The sequence below is a fragment of the Arachis hypogaea genome, chromosome 13 (genome assembly GCF_003086295.3).
Source record: "Arachis hypogaea cultivar Tifrunner chromosome 13, arahy.Tifrunner.gnm2.J5K5, whole genome shotgun sequence".
Classification (NCBI taxonomy): Eukaryota; Viridiplantae; Streptophyta; class Magnoliopsida; order Fabales; family Fabaceae; genus Arachis; species Arachis hypogaea.
In genome coordinates this window covers 51,647,430-51,664,984 of record NC_092048.1, presented here as the reverse complement: position 1 = coordinate 51,664,984, position 17,555 = coordinate 51,647,430, and the positions used below count along the sequence as shown (strand labels likewise).

General features: G+C 33.7%; 1 protein-coding gene across 1 annotated transcript; it reads left to right on the top strand.

Annotated features, from left to right (window-relative positions):
- The first annotated feature begins 10,919 nt into the window (after positions 1 to 10,919).
- LOC112738353 (protein STRICTOSIDINE SYNTHASE-LIKE 4) lies at positions 10,920 to 17,324 on the top strand. Its single transcript, XM_025788765.3, has 6 exons — positions 10,920 to 11,397; positions 11,587 to 11,802; positions 13,076 to 13,149; positions 15,014 to 15,250; positions 16,630 to 16,762; positions 16,880 to 17,324. The coding sequence occupies exons 1-6, from the start codon at positions 11,251 to 11,253 to the stop codon at positions 17,150 to 17,152; spliced, it is 1,080 nt and encodes a 359-aa protein (XP_025644550.1). The 5' UTR covers positions 10,920 to 11,250; the 3' UTR covers positions 17,153 to 17,324.
- Positions 17,325 to 17,555: the final 231 nt, after the last annotated feature.

Genomic DNA, 17,555 nt, shown 5'->3' with positions numbered 1-17,555 from the left:
TAACCATGTGCTTGTGGCGTGTAGGTGTCAAGTGAAAACTTGAGACTGAGCGGTTAAAGTCAAGGTCCAAAGCAAAAACAAAGAGTGTGCTCAAGAACCCTGGACACCTCTAATTGGGGACTTTAGCAAAGCTGAGTCACAATCTGAAAAGGTTCACCCAATTATGTGTCTGTGGCATTTATGTATCCGGTGGTAATACTGGAAAACAAAGTGCTTAGGGCCACGGCCAAGACTCATAAAGAAGCTGTGTTCAAGAATCATCATACTGAACTAGGAGAGTCAATAACACTATTCGAAATCTGAAGTTCCTAAAGATGCCAATCATTCTAAACTTCAATGGATAAAGTGAGATGCCAAAACTATTCAAGAGACAAAAAGCTATAAGTCCTGCTCATATGATTGAAGCTCTGTTTCATTGATAGTTTGGAATTTATAGTATATTCTCTTCTTTTTATCCTATTTGATTTTCAGTTGCTTGGGGACAAGCAACAATTTAAGTTTGGTGTTGTGATGAGTGGATAATTTATATGCTTTTTGGCATTGTTTTTAGTATGTTTTTAGTAGGATCTAATCACTTTTAGGGATGTTTTCATTAGTTTTTATGTTAAATTCACATTTCTGGACTTTACTATGAGTTTGTGTGTTTTTCTGTGATTTCAGGTATTTTCTGGCTGAAATTGAGGGACTTGAGCAGAAATCAGATTCAGAGGTTGAAAAAGGACTGCTAATGCTGTAGGATTCTGACCTCCCTGCACTCAAAGTGGATTTTCTGGAGCTACAGAACTCGAAATGGCGCGCTTCCAATTGCGTTGGAAAGTAGACATCCAGGGCTTTCCAGAAATATATAATAGTCCATACTTTGGCCAAGAATTGACGACGTAAACTGGCGTTCAACGCCAGTCTTCTGCCCAAATCTGGCGTCCAGCGCCAGAAAAGGATCCAAAACCAGAGTTGAACGCCCAAACTGGCACAGAAACTGGCGTTCAACTCCACAAATGGCCTCTGCACGTGCTACACTTAAGCTCAGCCCAAACACACACCAAGTGGGCCCCAGAAGTGGATTTATGCATCAATTACTTACTCATGTAAACCCTAGTGACTAGTTTATTATAAATAGGACCTTTTACTAGTCTTTTTGACCATCTTTGGATTACCTTATGATCCTTTGATCACGTTTAGGGGGCTGGCCATCTCGGCCATGCCTGGACCTTTCACTTATGTATTTTTAACGGTAGAGTTTCTACACTCCATAGATTAAGGTGTGGAGCTCTGCTGTTCCTCAAAGATTAATGCAAAGTACTACTATTTTCTATTCAATTCTTCTTATTTCTCTTCTAAGATATCTATTCGCACCCAAGAACGTGATGAAGGTGATGATTATGTGTGACGCTCATCATCCTTCTCCCTTATGAACGCGTGCCTGACAAACACTTCCGTTCTACATGAAATAAGCTAGAATGAATATCTCTTAGATCTCCTAACCAGAATCTTCGTGGCGTAAGCTAGAATGATGGCGGCATTCAAGAGAATCCGGAAGGTCTAAACCTTGTCTGTGGTATTCCGAGTAGGATTCAATGATTGAATGACTGTGACGAGCTCCTAACTCGCGATTGCAGGGCGTTAGTGACAGACGCAAAAGGATAGTAAATCCTATTCCAGCATGATCGAGAACCGACAGATGAATAGCCGTGCCGTGACAGGGTGCGTGAGCATATTATTCACTGAGAGGATAAGATGAAGCCATTGACAAGGGTGATGCCTCCAGACGATTAGCCGTGCCGTGACAGGGCATTGGATCATTTTCCCGTGAGATGACCGAAAGTAGCCATTGACAGTGGTGATGTATCACATAAAGCCAGCCATGGAAAGGAATGAGACTGATTGGATGAAGATAGCAGGAAAGCAGAGGTTCAGAGGAACAGAAAGCATCTCCACTCGCTTATCTGAAATTCCTACCAATGATTTACATAAGTATCTCTATCCCTATTTTATTATTTATTATTCGAAAACACCATTATCACTTTATATCTGCCTGACTGAGATTTACAAGGTGACCATAGCTTGCTTCATACCAACAATCTCCGTGGGATTCGACCCTTACTCACGTAAGGTATTACTTGGACGACCCAGTGCACTTGCTGGTTAGTTGTATCGAAGTTGTGACAATTATGAATTAAGATCAAAGCACCAAGCTTTGGAGCCATTACCAGGGATTGTTCGAGTCTGGACATCACAATTTCGTGCACCACGGATTTATGTGCAAAGGTGTGGGGGCAATTGCCCTATTGAATTTTCAAAAGACTAATAATAAGTATATATATGTGTAAAAAATTGCCCCATTACAATAATTTATTTGCCCCCATACTTTAAAAAAAATTATGTGTAAGAAATATTTATATTATACAACAATAAAAATTATTGTATTATATAAATTCAAAACAAATATTAATAATAACTAATAATAATCTAATGATTTATTTGCCTAAAGTTAAGCTTAACTTTTTAAATATAAATGACATTATTAGTATTTAATACTTTTTTATAATATATATAATTTATTTACTTTTTATTGTTTTGTTTAGTTTAATTTTGTTTATACATACATATAATATTGTTTTTGTTAAAAAAATTATTATAATATTATAAAATATCAACTTTGCAATTACATATCAAAAAATTATTTGATATTTGTTTAATAGAAAAAAATATATTATTTTAACTATACCTACATATAAAGATAATTATGATTGTTTAATTTGAATTTTTTATTTTTTTTCACAATTTTTTTGTCTCTCTTGCATAATTTTAGAAAAAATTCAGACATCAAAATAAAAAATAGTCAAAATTTTAAATTAGTTCATTTGAGTTATAGATTTTTTAGCTATTGAGTTATAATTTTTTTTGTATCATATAAAAAATAATCAACATAAATGTAATTTGACGGATATTAGATGCTTAACTAAGCGCAAGTATTAATAATAAATGTATTACTCATGCAATATTACTGAAATATTAAAATGAAAAAATATTTTTAAATTAAATTACTATATTTTTAGATGTATTAATTATATTTATTTATTAAAAATTTGATTAGCTAATATACTCCAAAATTTAAATATCTAAATATATTAATATTAATATATATTTTTTATTATTTTATTATATTATTTTGCCCCCACTTCTAAAATTTTCTGGATCCGTCACTACTGACACTATCATGTATCCTGGTTCAGTTGTCTTGTGCAATGTAACCTACATCCAGTCTCTACCACAATAGTAGTGGAATTTTCACTATAGTTAAAGTATTACATACACCAATTCTACAGGATTGACATAATCCTTTCCCACTCAAGTTCTAACCTAACTTGACTTGGCTATGCTAATACCTAACTCTTCACTCTTAGTGCTTACCCAACTAAGAAAGGGGTACCTCACTCGTACAAGATACAAGACACTATAAACAACCTAAAGAAATCTGAAATGCTCTAGGCTTTTCACTCAAGTGTATCACTCATCCTTTTATCACTCTTTGGCTTTTTCATAAGCTCTCTCATTCAGCCTTTTACCACTTAAGAAATTACAGAAAGACATAAATTGAAAAATGAAATTACAATCTGTAAAACATGAAGGAGATTGATGCTTGAACAGCCTTGCTTACTATAGGTTGAACCGGATTCACTTGACTCTGTTTGAGTTCCTCATTCTGGCGGAATACTTTTTTAACTAGAGACCACTGTCCAAGTTGATGAATTCTTTAGAGAAAACTTCTCAGAACAAAACTTCGAAATCCTTATTCTTTCTCCTTATTTTCAGAAGAGTCAAAAATTTTTGTTGTATCTCCTTGCATGTTGCTGAATTGCTCTCTTCCAAGTCAACTCCTCGAGCTGTGTGCTACCAACTTACTATTTTACTCTTTTCAATTAATCCCCAAATTACGGATATTAGAGCTGGTCTTTTTTGCTTGACCGAAGACATCAGAAAGCAAAGAGAAAGTTATTCAATGGTAAACCCAAATTCGAGCCATTAATAATGTGCTTTGGCTCCAAGAAACTTTGTGAACCATTGATTTACAGCAGCAGAGATCAAGGACTTCTTTCTTTATTTAACCAAAAATGGTATCGTAGAAAGTTGGAGAAGGAGTGAAGAAATTAACATGCATGCAAATGGAAATAAATCACCTTTAACTTTTGACTTCGCTTACTGTGGCTTGATTTGGGTGATTAGACCTTTGCTTTATGCTTAACCTTTTTCTTTCTTTCTTCTCAGGTGAAATGAACAACGAGGATAAAGCTCTCTCTCACTTCCTGATTCTGACCGAGGCACACGTGAAGATTTTCTTTGGAAGGCTTCAGCTTGAAGGAGTCATCTTGGGCTTGTGTTGGATTTGTTTTATTTGGCCCAGCTGAATTGTTTGCCATGATACCTTTGGGCTTTCTTTGTTTAGACAACCCACCAACTGTGGTTTTTGTTTTCTTTCATTTGGGCTGCTCTTTGTTTTAATTTTGGCCTGCATCACTTTATCGAACATAATTAAAAACTAATTGGATGATTAATCCAATAAAATAATGTTTGTCATCATCAATTATAATTAGTTAATTTCTTAACTCAATAGTAGTTAATAAATAGATTTCATTAGAAGTAGAAGAGTTAAATCGGACTATCTGCTAGCCCACCTAACGTCCATTTTTAGTTACTGTGTCACTTGGAAAAGAATTTGTTAGTTTTTCTACTAATTGCTTAACAATTTGTCCTCCTGGCACTTTTAAATTTCTGATGGAAGCTTTGTGATTCTTGAAGTTTTCTCGTGTTTCTAGTATGAAGCTAGAAGTCTATTGAACAAACGTGAAGGTTGATTGAGACAATTTTCCATGGCAATCTCAACAGATGAAAGTTTTTGAGGATTTTGTGATTGTACAAGAGGTGCTTCTTGTTGGTATGGAGCATTGAAGTTTCTCTGTCCTTAATTTTCCCAAGCAAAATTTAGGTGGTTCTTCCATCCAAGATTGTATATTTTTGTGAAAGAATAATTTTGTGGTCTTGAAAATTTTCCCATATAATTCACTTGCTTGGTGGAAGGTTGAACGTCCTTGAATAGTTCACATTCTTCATTCTTGTGAGCTCCCTCACACAATTCATAGATGATAACTTGTGTCCCGATGACCAAAACTTGCAGTTGCCCCATTTGTTTAGTGAGCGAAGTGAGTTGTTGGACATTGACTTTGTTTTGTGATAAGAGTATGTCCAGTATGTCCAACCCCATCACTCCTCTTTTCATTATTCTCTTAGTTGAGTACATGTAGTTATTAGATCCCATTGTTTTAATCAATTCCAAAGCTTCTTCATGTGTCTTTCTATGCAATGATCCTTATGTTGATGCATCAATCATGGTTTTGGAGGTTTGAGAGACTCCATCATAAAAGGCTTGGATTTGTAACCACTCAAGGAATGAATGATGAGGGCATTTTCTCCGCATCTCCTTGTATCTTTACCTCCCTAACAGCGACTGGACTTGCTCTTTTATGACCTTTGCTCTTTCGAGACTAAGCTTTCATTGTTTTTGCTAGACAGGTCGTAAGCTCGGGTAAACAACAAGCTTTTGGGTCATGAGATTAAGATAGATTCTAGGCATGTTAGAGGCTTTTCAGGAAAAGAGGTCGGAATTGTTCCGTAGGAGCTTAACGAGTTCTTCTTTAGCTGCTTCTCTAGATTAGTCCCTGCGTTTGTAGTCTTCATGACCTCCTCCCCAATCTGTACCTCCTCGATCTTTTCTTTAGGTTGGGGTCTCAGTTTCTCCCGAACTCGAACATTGTCGAGTTCTATGGTTTTAACCTCTTTTCTTTTTATATACTTTTGTCGGTTTAGGCTTTCATTGTAGCACCTTCTTGCCAGTTTCTGGTCTCCTCTCATAGTGGCTATTCTCTCAAGAGTAGAAAACTTCATGCAAATTTAAAGGGTGGAGACTACTGTAGCAAGTTGGTTTAGCATTGTCTGACTTATTAAGGCGTTGTAAGTCGATGCTATGTTGATCACTATGTAGTCTATGCTAATGATCATTGATTTTGTGCCCTTACCAAAGATGGTGTATAGAGAGATGAATCCTAGAGGTCGGATAAACGTGACTCTTATACCAAAGAGAGTGTCTAGGTATGCCCTCAACTCTTTTTCTTTCAAACCCAACTTGTCAAAAGTTGGTTTAAACAGTATGTCGGCCGAACTTTCTTGATCTACCAAGGTTCTGTGGAGGTTTGCATTGGCAAGTATCATTGTGATCACAACAGGGTCGTCGTATCTAGATACTATCCTTTAGGCATCCTCTTTTGTGAAGGTGATGGTAGGCAGATCGGGCGTTTCAGCTTCCTTGCCAACCTGGTAGACTTCTTTCAAATATCTCTTGCGAGGGATTTTGTTATTCCTCCTCCTATAAATCTTCCAATAATCATGTGGATATATCTCTCAGGGGTTCATTGTGGCCGATCTCACCGATTCTTGTCTTCTTCATCTCTTTTCCTTTTACCCTGGTCATCCGATCTTTCTGCTAGATACCTATCCAACTGACCTTCTCTAGCCAGATTTTCAATCACATTCTTTAAATGATAACAATCATTGGTAGAAGGGCCATAGATTTTGTGGTATTCATAGTGTTCTAACTGACTTTCACCTTTTTTGTTTTTAATTGGTCTGGGAGGTGGAATCTTTTCTGTGTGGTAGATCTCTCTGTAGAGGTCGACGAGAAAAACTCGCAATGGGGTATAATTGTGATAGCTTCGAGGTTTGTTCGAGCTGTATTCTTCTTTTTTTCCCTTTGATTCTTATTCTTTGTCTTGAACCTGATATTGATTGTGTTGTATTGGGGCAAGATCTCTTAATCAGACAGTTTTTTTCATATTGATGTATTTCTCAGCTCGCTCTTGCACTTTGTACAAAGAGGTAGGGTGCCTCTTTGATATAGAATGCGAGAATGGACTTTCTCTAAGGCTATTAACTAGTCCCATGAAAACTACTTCGGTAGGTAGGTTTTGGATCTCCAAGCATGCCTTGTTGAATATTTTTATATAGTCTCGTAGAGATTCTCCCACTTCTTGTTTTATTCCCAAGAGGCTTGGCACATGTTTGACCTTGTCTTTTTTATGGAGAATCGGGTGAGAAAACCTCTTGTAAGGTTGTTGAAGCAGGTTACCGATCTTGGTGGTAGACTATCGAACCACTTCATTGCAGCCTTGGTCAACGTTGTTGGGAAAGCTTTACAACGAGTTGCATCTAACGCATCGACCAAGTACATTCAACTCTTGAAATTACTTAAATGACGTCTCGAGTCAGTCATTCCATCGTAGAGGTCCATGTCCGAGCTTTTAAAGCTTATGAGAACTCTAGCGCACATGATTTCCTCTATAAATAGGTCTTCACCTCCTAAAGGTGTTTCTTCCCAATCACTGTGGGGTCTTCTACCCCTGAGGTCGGATTTTAGTTTTAAGAGTTTTTCTTCTAATTCCCTTCGCCGCCGTACCTCCCTTCTTAGGGCTCTTTCGGATTCTCATTATTGCTCTAGCTTCTACTCGAGTTGTTCCAGCCAACCTTGATATCCATAGACAAGCCCAATAATTTTTGTAGGATCTCATTGCCCGGATCCTTCAGATTGATAAATTTCTGAACTCATCCTGTGTCTTTTCGGGTTTGATTGATGTGTGTTTCTGGCAACACCTTTTTCTTTGTCAACTCGGGGAGGTATAACTAATGCTCGTTCATCATTATATTACTCTTCTTCCCGGGTTTCAAAATCGGAAGCCGTGTGTCCATCTTCTGGAATGTCGTCCGCCATTGTACAGTGTTGATTATCAGGTCCTTGGCAGAGGTGCCAATCTTTCGAGACTTATCTATAACCAAGATGATTTGGGCCTGAACATGAGTTTCAGGTGCCTTTAAGTGAAAGGTCCGACGTCTTCTCCTGCAGTGATGAAATCGTTCGAGTTCCTCATGAGGAGGTGGAGGGTGGTACCTGCAAGGGATTCCTATGCCTATGTTAGCAAGGATTTTAGGCAGGTTTGGTAGATTGAAATTCAAAAAATACCTGAGAATATCAGAGTATTTATAAATCTAGAGTCAATAACCACCCTTTGAGTAATTTCACCTTTGTTGGTGGGTTGGTTACTCGCTTTTGATAGGAAGATTGTTGAGATCTTTATAGATAAATAGGAAAAATAATAGAAGTTAATTACTTTTTTTTTTAAAGCAAAGCTCAACACAACAGGGTGGAGCAAACAGGATCATCCAAAAACCAAAAATTAAAAGTAAAGACTAAACACTAAAAACAACCACTCGAACCCGATCCCCAAGTCATCTCCGGTATAACCATCAACAACAAAAAGGATCCACACAACTCCACTCATTAGCACTAAGGAAGGTCATGTTGATAATTTCTTCAATGCCTTTGCTGGTATGCTGGAATATCCTCCTATTTCTTTCCAGCCAGATGTTCCAAAGGATCGCACAGAAGCACCTCAACCTCTGCCGCTGGTTCTCCTTACTCCGCGTTTCCTCTGTCCAGCTCAAAAAGTGCTCTTTCAGCGAACCCAGAAAAGTCCATAGTCGGCCAAAAGCTGATATCCACGCATTCCACACCTGCCACGTAAAAGTACAGGCTAGAAACAAGTGATGTATATGTTCCACTTCATTATTACATAACACATAAACATTATCTTCCTGAGTGATGATACCAAACCGGCTTAACCTTTCCTTTGTATTCACTCGGTCTATCAACACAAACCAAGCAAATAGTTCAACTCTTGGTGGTACCAATCCTTTCCAAATACTCCTAGTAAAGATGAAGCTGGTTATCTCCTCTGGTAACACTTTCTCCTGCCATACCTGCACAAACGAATTAGTTGAAAACAGAGAAGAGCCTCGGGAATCGATCTTTTAGAGCTCCACCGAGAAGCCACACATCCTCCCAAAACCAAGTCCGTTGTCCATCACCCACCTCCATCGACAAGCCTGTTACCATCTTATCCCTAAGCTGTTGATTCGTGATATTGACTTGGCAAATATCCTTCCATGGGCCTCCTTTAGTAGGTAAAACTTGAGTTGAGAGCAGTTCGTTTGAGTTCAGATTATGGCATGAACACACTACCTTCTTCCACAGCGGGCACTCTTCCTTAGCAAAACGCCACCACCACTTAAATAACAGAGCAATGTTCCGAATCACAGCATCCCCCATGCCCAAACCACCTAGCTTCTTAGGAGCTTGCACCACTTCCCATCTTACTAGGGCCATACCATTTCGACCATCTTCCTTACACCACAGGAACCTTCTTTGCAACGATATCAACTTCTCAGCAACTGCCTTCGCCATCTTGAACAGACTCAAGTAGTACACCGGCAAGCTATTTAAGACTGATTTGATAAGCACCAATTTTTCCGCTTTATTTAGCACCTTAGCTTTCCACAGGCTGAGCTTCTCCTCCACTTTGTCTATTATAGGCTTCCAGGTCTTTACCAACCTCGGATTTGCACCTAGCGGGATTCCAATGTATTTAACTGGAAGAGTGTCTCACTTACAGCCCAACAAGTTGCACATACACTGGGCCCACTGCTCATCACAATTGATTGGAATAAAGCTGGACTTATCAAAATTGATAGTAAGCCCTGACATCAACTCAAAGCACCTCAGCAACCTCCTATGGTTCCTAATAGTCTCATCTTCTGGTGGGCAGAAAAGAATAGTATCATCTGCAAATTGAAGATGAGACAATTCTATACTGTCTCTGCCAACCAACAGAGGTGATATCCGTCCGTTCCTGACTGCCTCTCCAATCATTCGATGCAGTACCTCCACGACTAGCACAAACAAGAAGGGTGAAAGGGGGTCACCTTGTCTCAAGCCTCTTTCCATCTTGAACGGCTTAGAAGGCGAACCATTTATCAGAACTGACATAGAAGCAGTGGTCACACACTCCATAACCCATGCTCTCCACTTCTGACCGAACCCCATCTTCTGTAGCACAATGTCCACGAAGCTCCATTTAACCCTATCATAGGCTTTTTGGAAATCCAGCTTGATAATTGCTGCCTCCTTTTTCCTCAATTTGAGCCAGTTTACCGTTTCACATGCAATTAGTGTCCCATCATGTATTTTCCTACCCTATACAAATGCACTCTGAGTCTCTCCTACTAACGCTGGCATCACTGATCTCATCCTTCTAACTAGTACCTTGGATATAACTTTGTACACGCATCCCACCATACTAATGGGTCACAAGTCTTTAATTTTCTCTGCACCAATGAACTTAGGTGCTAGCGCCACCCAAGTGATATTGGAGTCCGCCGGTAGCTTGGATGTCTGAAAGAACCCCATCACTGCTGCCGTGAATTCTGCCCTAATCTCATCCCAACATCTCTTGATGAAGTTCATGTTGTACCCATCACACCCTGGTGCCTTCGATGACTCACAGTCCCATACTGCCTCTCGGATTTCCTCAGCCGATGGTAGAAGTTAATTACTTATTTGAGTAAGTAGGGCTGTGCTGATGTCCCCGTGCCTGACCTCTAAAAGTCATGTAGATCTGAATCTTGTAGAATGTTAATTGATCTTTATCCTTTTTGGATCTTCCTAGATTATGGGTTGGAGTATGAACATATACCTAAATAGATAATAATTAATTTAGTGGTTAAATGTTTTACCCCCCTTTTTTTGGTTGACTTATTAGTGCCGGTTGAAGGTTTGGTTCTTGAATCTTGAGTGTCATTTTCCCCCGCAACGTTGTATACTAATTCTTGTCATTATCTTATCTTGCGTGACCAAAAGAAAGAGATATTTTGCAATGTTAACTTTGTTTTGCAGAGACTAAATCCAAAACGTGTAGAGTCTTCTCTCTTGTCACTCCCAAGCAACAAAATACAAATACGTACCGCATGTATATCCACATACATGTCACTTCTATATATCATAAATGTAACTTCTTGACTTCTTGTCCCAGGATAATAAAGTCAAAATATTTATTTATCTCTTGTTTTTTTTTCGGCTAAATCTCATCTGAATACAGATACCATACCAAATCATTTGCTGATTTTATTTTAATAGCTTGATTTCTTTCCTAAAAAACAAAAGGAGTTGTTAGTAATGGTGCTATATGAAAGGAGCATTCAACTTTAGACACTTATCTTTTTCTTCGTTTTCATTTCTTCTTTATTTACTTGGTTTTTTCAGTTCATAAGTAGAGCCTAAAAATAAATTAGACAGCACCAAGTTTGAAGAGCATGGCTTCCAATATTGTGACAATAATTTCAAGCTTTGTTATAGCAGTGATAGTAGCTATCACAGTTCAGATCTTCTACTTCTCACCCATAGATCCACTACCATTGGAGATTCCACCTTCATCTTCAGCTAGACACAACCAATTAAAGGTAAACGATACAAATCCATATACCGCAACGTTTCAGTATCCGGTTTTGCCAAAAATATTCTGGAGACAATAAAAAATTCGTCCAAAACCGTCTAAAGTTATTTTATTTTGCATAAAATCACTTAATTTTACAAAAATTGTGGAACGAAAGAATTGTATTTTGATACGTGTGATATTTTTTGGTTGGCAGAACATAATTAAGCTAGGAGAAGGGGTTCTGAAGGATCCAGAAGATGTTTGTTTTGACAAAGAGGGAACTCTGTATGCTGCTACAAGAGATGGTTGGATTAAAAGATTACCAAGAAATAATGGAGATTGGGAGAATTGGAAGCATATTGATAGTAACACTTTGCTAGGAATCACTCCTTCTAAAGATGGTGGCCTAATCGTATGTGACGCTACAAAGGTAACCTAATTAAACTCTCACTCGCCAAACTTTTCTATCCAGTTTTCAATTTTTTTATTGAAGAAACTCTTCGATACTAGTAATTTTAAGTATTTTTGGTTATCATTTAGCTAATATAAACATTAAATTGACTTTAACAAATGAATTTTCCTAATTTATGTATACAAAATCTGAAAAATATAGGTACAAATTATATTAATTTATGCCAATAAATTATAACTCAAATGGTATAGTCTCCACATATTCACTTAAGAGGTCGTAAATTTAAATCTTCCTTTCTTTGATAAAAAAAAAAAAAACTATATTAATTTATGGGTTTAAAATTTTAGTAAATATAAGTGTAAATCATATGTTTTTAAAATATCTATAAATATGAATATAAATTATTATTGACTAAAAAAATAATAATATTTATTAGGCATATAACATTATTTTTTATTGTCCATCCCGAATTTATTTATGAAAGTATGGGACTGCAAAAAATAATTAGAAAACCACCCACACACATCTTTGTGGTAATTACAATGCTGCCATGCTAATTATTATTTCATGTAATTAACTAATTAAGTTATGTGACACGCAGAGAGTATAAGCTAGTGTTTGGTTGACTGAAACAGAGAGATACAGGAAAAAAAATGTTTTTATATCTTTTTGCTTTTTGTATTACTAAGAAGTAGGAACAATGGAACCAGGAGTACACGACATGGAAAGTTGAAAACAAAATCTTTATTTATTTACTTTGAAACACAAAAAATAGTATATTTTGTGCTACTGATATAGAGTTTTGTAAACTCTAATGTATAAGTATTCTAGGACATATTATATGAAAAAAAAAAAAATATATATATATATATATATATATATATATATATATATATATATATATATATATATATATATATAAAATCAAGAACAAAGTGAGTAAATAGATCACAAATAAGTAAGCTTTTTTATAATATTCATGTAAACATATTTATTTGATGAAGTATAAAATTTGAAGGAGTAAATTATAGTTTCTTATGTTTGTAAGCAAATAAAATTATTTAATTTAAAAATAAAATTTCATATTCTATGCAAACAAATTTTTTGTTTATTACGTAATATATATCCATCAAATACTTGACTAACAAATACCTATTGAGTAAGATACTGAATTGCAAGATTCTCATATGGCCAATAACTTTCCTAGGGAATTGCCACATATCTATGAAAGAAAATATGAACAAGGACTAGGTAATGTAGTTACGCATTTCAATTGCATATTTATGTACAGGGTTTATTCAAGGTTACAGAGGATGATGGTTTCACTGTTCTCGTTTCATCACAAGGGAATGGTTCTCAAATCAAGTAAGAAACCTTGATTTTTTTTTTCTCTTCCTTTTCATTTAAATTATTTTTCAGGTCATTTATTCATAGACTCATAGCTGGCTTGTGGCTCTTAAATGTGGACAAATATTTTCAAAATAGCCACATTTTTAAGACTCAATTCGGATGATGATATTTATCCTATGTTAGAGATTTATTGATCTAGTTCTAGCTACAATGGTTGCAACTGAAATTAAAAAAAAAAAAAAAGGAGAAAATGTTAGGTTCTAAATTTAATTTTACAAGCAGTTTAGTTAAAATGGCAGAATACATCTGATTTTATATACGACAAAAAAATGCTTTTAAATTTTAAAAGAAAATTTTACCGCATTGTCTTTAGACTGACTATATTATATGGAGTAAAGTGTTAGATGATAAAAAATGAGAACAAATATAAGTATAGTAAAAATAAAAATATTGAGATGAATAAACACTCACATATGTATGGACAAAATAAAAAATAAAAATATAAAAAAGAAAATTAGAGTAATATTTATTATAAAAAAAATAATAAAATCTCATTTCAAATATGAGAAGAAGATTAATAGAATATCTAATAAAATAGGTAAATGAAATATAAAGTAAATAAATAGTAAATGATAGAAAAAATTTTAAAAAGACCATATATAAAATAGTAAAAAAAAATCTGTATATCAAAAGTATCACTATAGATATAATATATAATAAAAAATAATAATATTATTTAATTCATGTAGCCGATTTTCTTTTGCTGGAAGATTCTGTTGCCGTTGTAGGTCGTGTAAAATTATAATAATAATGATTAGCCTCATACAATTACAGAACAAACCAACGGAATTATTTTATTTATTTATTTTTCCTGTTTTAAACGTCAAATGTGAGAAATACATAGAAAGCTAGAAAGTTGCAAGTTGCAACTAGCTAGTTCGGGGATGTTAAGGAATATTTTCCTGTTGGTTACATGGAATTAACGGTAGCTACATCATACATGACTCATCAATGGATGGTGCCATTTTAATATTAAAATATTCAATGCTCTTTCATTTGCCCCTGCTGGTTGCACTTTCGCAAATTAGATTAAGCTAAACTTGATTGTTAAAATAATGCATGTTCTTTACCCCATGGTTCCAATTGCGGCTAATTTTTTTTACAAATGGAATAAAAAATGAGGTGTAATTTAGTATCATGATAAACTGATATTTTTTATATGGATTTATTTTTTTAATTTTAAATAATAAATTAGACCTTTAGAAAATCGAAAGGTTAGATTTTTATATTATATAAATTGGAGAATTCGATTTGTAGTGAGATAAATTTTTTTTTGTTCTCAAGTAAATCGGAAGGTTCAATTAATATGTTTAAAAAAAAATTTTAAAGTTACAAATAAAAATCTAATTTTTATATTTGTGATATCAACAAAATAAAATTAAAAACCATAAATCTAACTCTTAAATTTGTGATATTCATACAAACAAAAAACACACTAAGTGTCCACATTATTAAAATACACTATTACAACTCAATAATAAAAATAAAAAGCGTCCAATTGCAACTTGTAACACTCATCAATCAATGGACATTTTGTACTTTTCAAATAAATAACTTTTAGATAAACAGTTATTTAACTCTTGATAGATGTTAAAGTTTAGTTATTAGAATTGAAGCAATAATTTATTCAGTCAAAATATTAGATTATTAAATTATTGGTTGGATGACTAATTAAAATATTATAATTAAATAATTATAAAAAAAATTATTTCTTTTTGTAATAGATTTTTTAAAATTTGGTTTATATTAAATTAACTATTTTTTTGAATTTGATACATTATGGTACGTCCACAACAAGTGTTTGAAAAGGCTGAAACAGTTTTGCAGATGATGTGATAGAAGCATCAGATGGAAGTATATATTTCAGTGATGCTAGCAAAAAGTATGGTTTGCAACATGTGCATCTGGATTTGCTAGAGGCAAGACCACATGGACAACTTCTAAAGTACAATCCAACTTCAAATAATGTTGATATTGTCTTGGACAAGCTGTACTTTGCCAATGGAGTTGCACTCTCCAAAGATGAAGATTATCTTCTTCTGTCTGAAACCTGGAAGTAAGTAATTTCTTACGTATATGTTTTTTTTTTATTTGCATTTTGCTGATAATATCCTGAATCAATTCTCATTTAACTTTTGATTAAATATTTTAATTTTTAATAAATTTTAATTATTAAATTAATTATTAAATTTTTTTATTATGTTACACAAATTAATTCTATATCAATTAATTTCAATGGTTATTTAATAAAAATTTAATTTTGATATACTTTGTAAAGTAATTTTACATATATATCCTATTAAATAACGACACATCAACAAAAATAACTATCTTTTATATTTACTGCATGAACGTTCATCCAAAAGAACGAATGCGATTAGACAACTGTGTAAAACATTTTATACTGTCAGTTTATTAAAATTAAGCTCATAATAAACATATAAAGTTTCAAAAAAATTTAAAATTTTCATATTAATCTCTATTTAAAAGAACAATATGATGTGATAATTAATTTATTTATAAATAAAATTATAGATATTAATTTAATCATTAAAATTTCTATTCTAAACTAAAAACACAAAAAATTTATTGAGAATTAATTATAGATCGAATCAAGTGAGAATTAGGTCTTTAGATATTTTAACCTTAGACTAATTAGTTATTGAAGAAAAAAAAAGTATTAATTTGTTTTCCACTATAGCAAATAATGAACATGATATATCCTATCAATTCATCATGTAAAATTAATGGTGGTACCTATATGCACTATTAACTACTGTGACGTATTTATTTATTTTTGAAGCGAAATTTTATTTGTTTTGGTAGGATTCATGATAAATAGATAGTAGTTGATAAAAGTTATATGAAAACTCAAAAAATAATAGATGTTTACTATCCAAAACTACATCGTTTTCGTACTCATATGAAAGAAACATGCACCATTATTATAAATAATGAAATACATAGACAACTTCTTTTCATTTTGTATTATCTATCTGACAGAAAAACATACATGTCTATTTTTTATGTCTACTTTTTGTTCATTTTTTTAAAATTAATTAGTCAAAAATAAAATCATTAAAGATCTAATTAATTATTACTTTACTCTTTTAGATTTTACTGGAATTCTTCCCTCTTCAACAATGGAGCATCATATTTTAAATGGTATCTACCATAGAAATATAAAAATTGAGAACAGAAACACATTTTTCTATTCTTTTCTTTTCTTTTTTTTTTTTTTCCTCAAATGTACGCAAAGTACAATTTTCTATACCTAAGATAGAAAAATTATTTGTATCTTTGTTTCCATAATCAAATAATTTTTTGTGTCTATTGTTAATATGCTTGTATCTTAGAAACAGAATTCAAGTGTGGCCTTAGATATTTGGTTATACTCCATATATATTGGCATTGGCATCTTCTTTTTTGAATCAGATCCAGGGTTCTGAGGCATTGGCTAAAAGGAGCAAATAAAGGCAAAACAGATATTTTCATTGAAAACCTTCCGGGTGGACCTGATAATATCAATCTAGCTCCTGATGGTTCATTTTGGATAGCTTTGGTTTCGGTAATTATATAAAATGCTATACTCATTCAAAGGAACTTGGTATTTTATTTGAATTATTTGAATGATTACGAGGTAAGGTGTTTAATTGGTTGTTTTCCAATATTATTGATGCTGCAGCTAACTAATAATGGATTGGAGTTTATGCACAAATACACGGTAATTAAGCACTTACTAGGTTCATTTCCAAGGTTATATGGCCTTACGAGTGGTGAAACCAAGAAGGCAACAGTGGTCAATGTGGCAACTGATGGCAACATAACCAGAATATTTGGTGATAATGATGGTAGAGTGATTAATTTTGTGACTTCAGCTTTCGAGTTTGAGGATCATCTTTATTTGGGCAGTCTCAATTCCAACTTTGTTGGAAAATTACCTTTGCACAGTGCTTAGAACTTTGTTATATAGAATAGAAGCATGTAGTATTATTGGTAGTTAGATAAACACTTCAAATACTCAAGGGAATCGGTCATTTTGTATCATGTCATAATAGATTCGTTTGTTTATGTATTTCAAGAAAATCCACAAACAGAAAATTGAGTAGTGTGTTTTTTTGAGAAGTTAATAGGAACCTACATTTGCCATAAATAGTAGTCGAAGAGAGAAAAAAAATTATAAAAAGATTAAGTTTACAAATTTATTCTTATGTATTTCTAAAAGAAAAATTCATTTAGAAAAAATAAAAACTCTAATCACTATTATTAAAGTAAAATATTTTTGTTAAAATATTTTTAAAAAGATAACATTGTAAGAAATGAATTCTCCCAATTAATTGTCAAGTGTGATTTCTTTTATT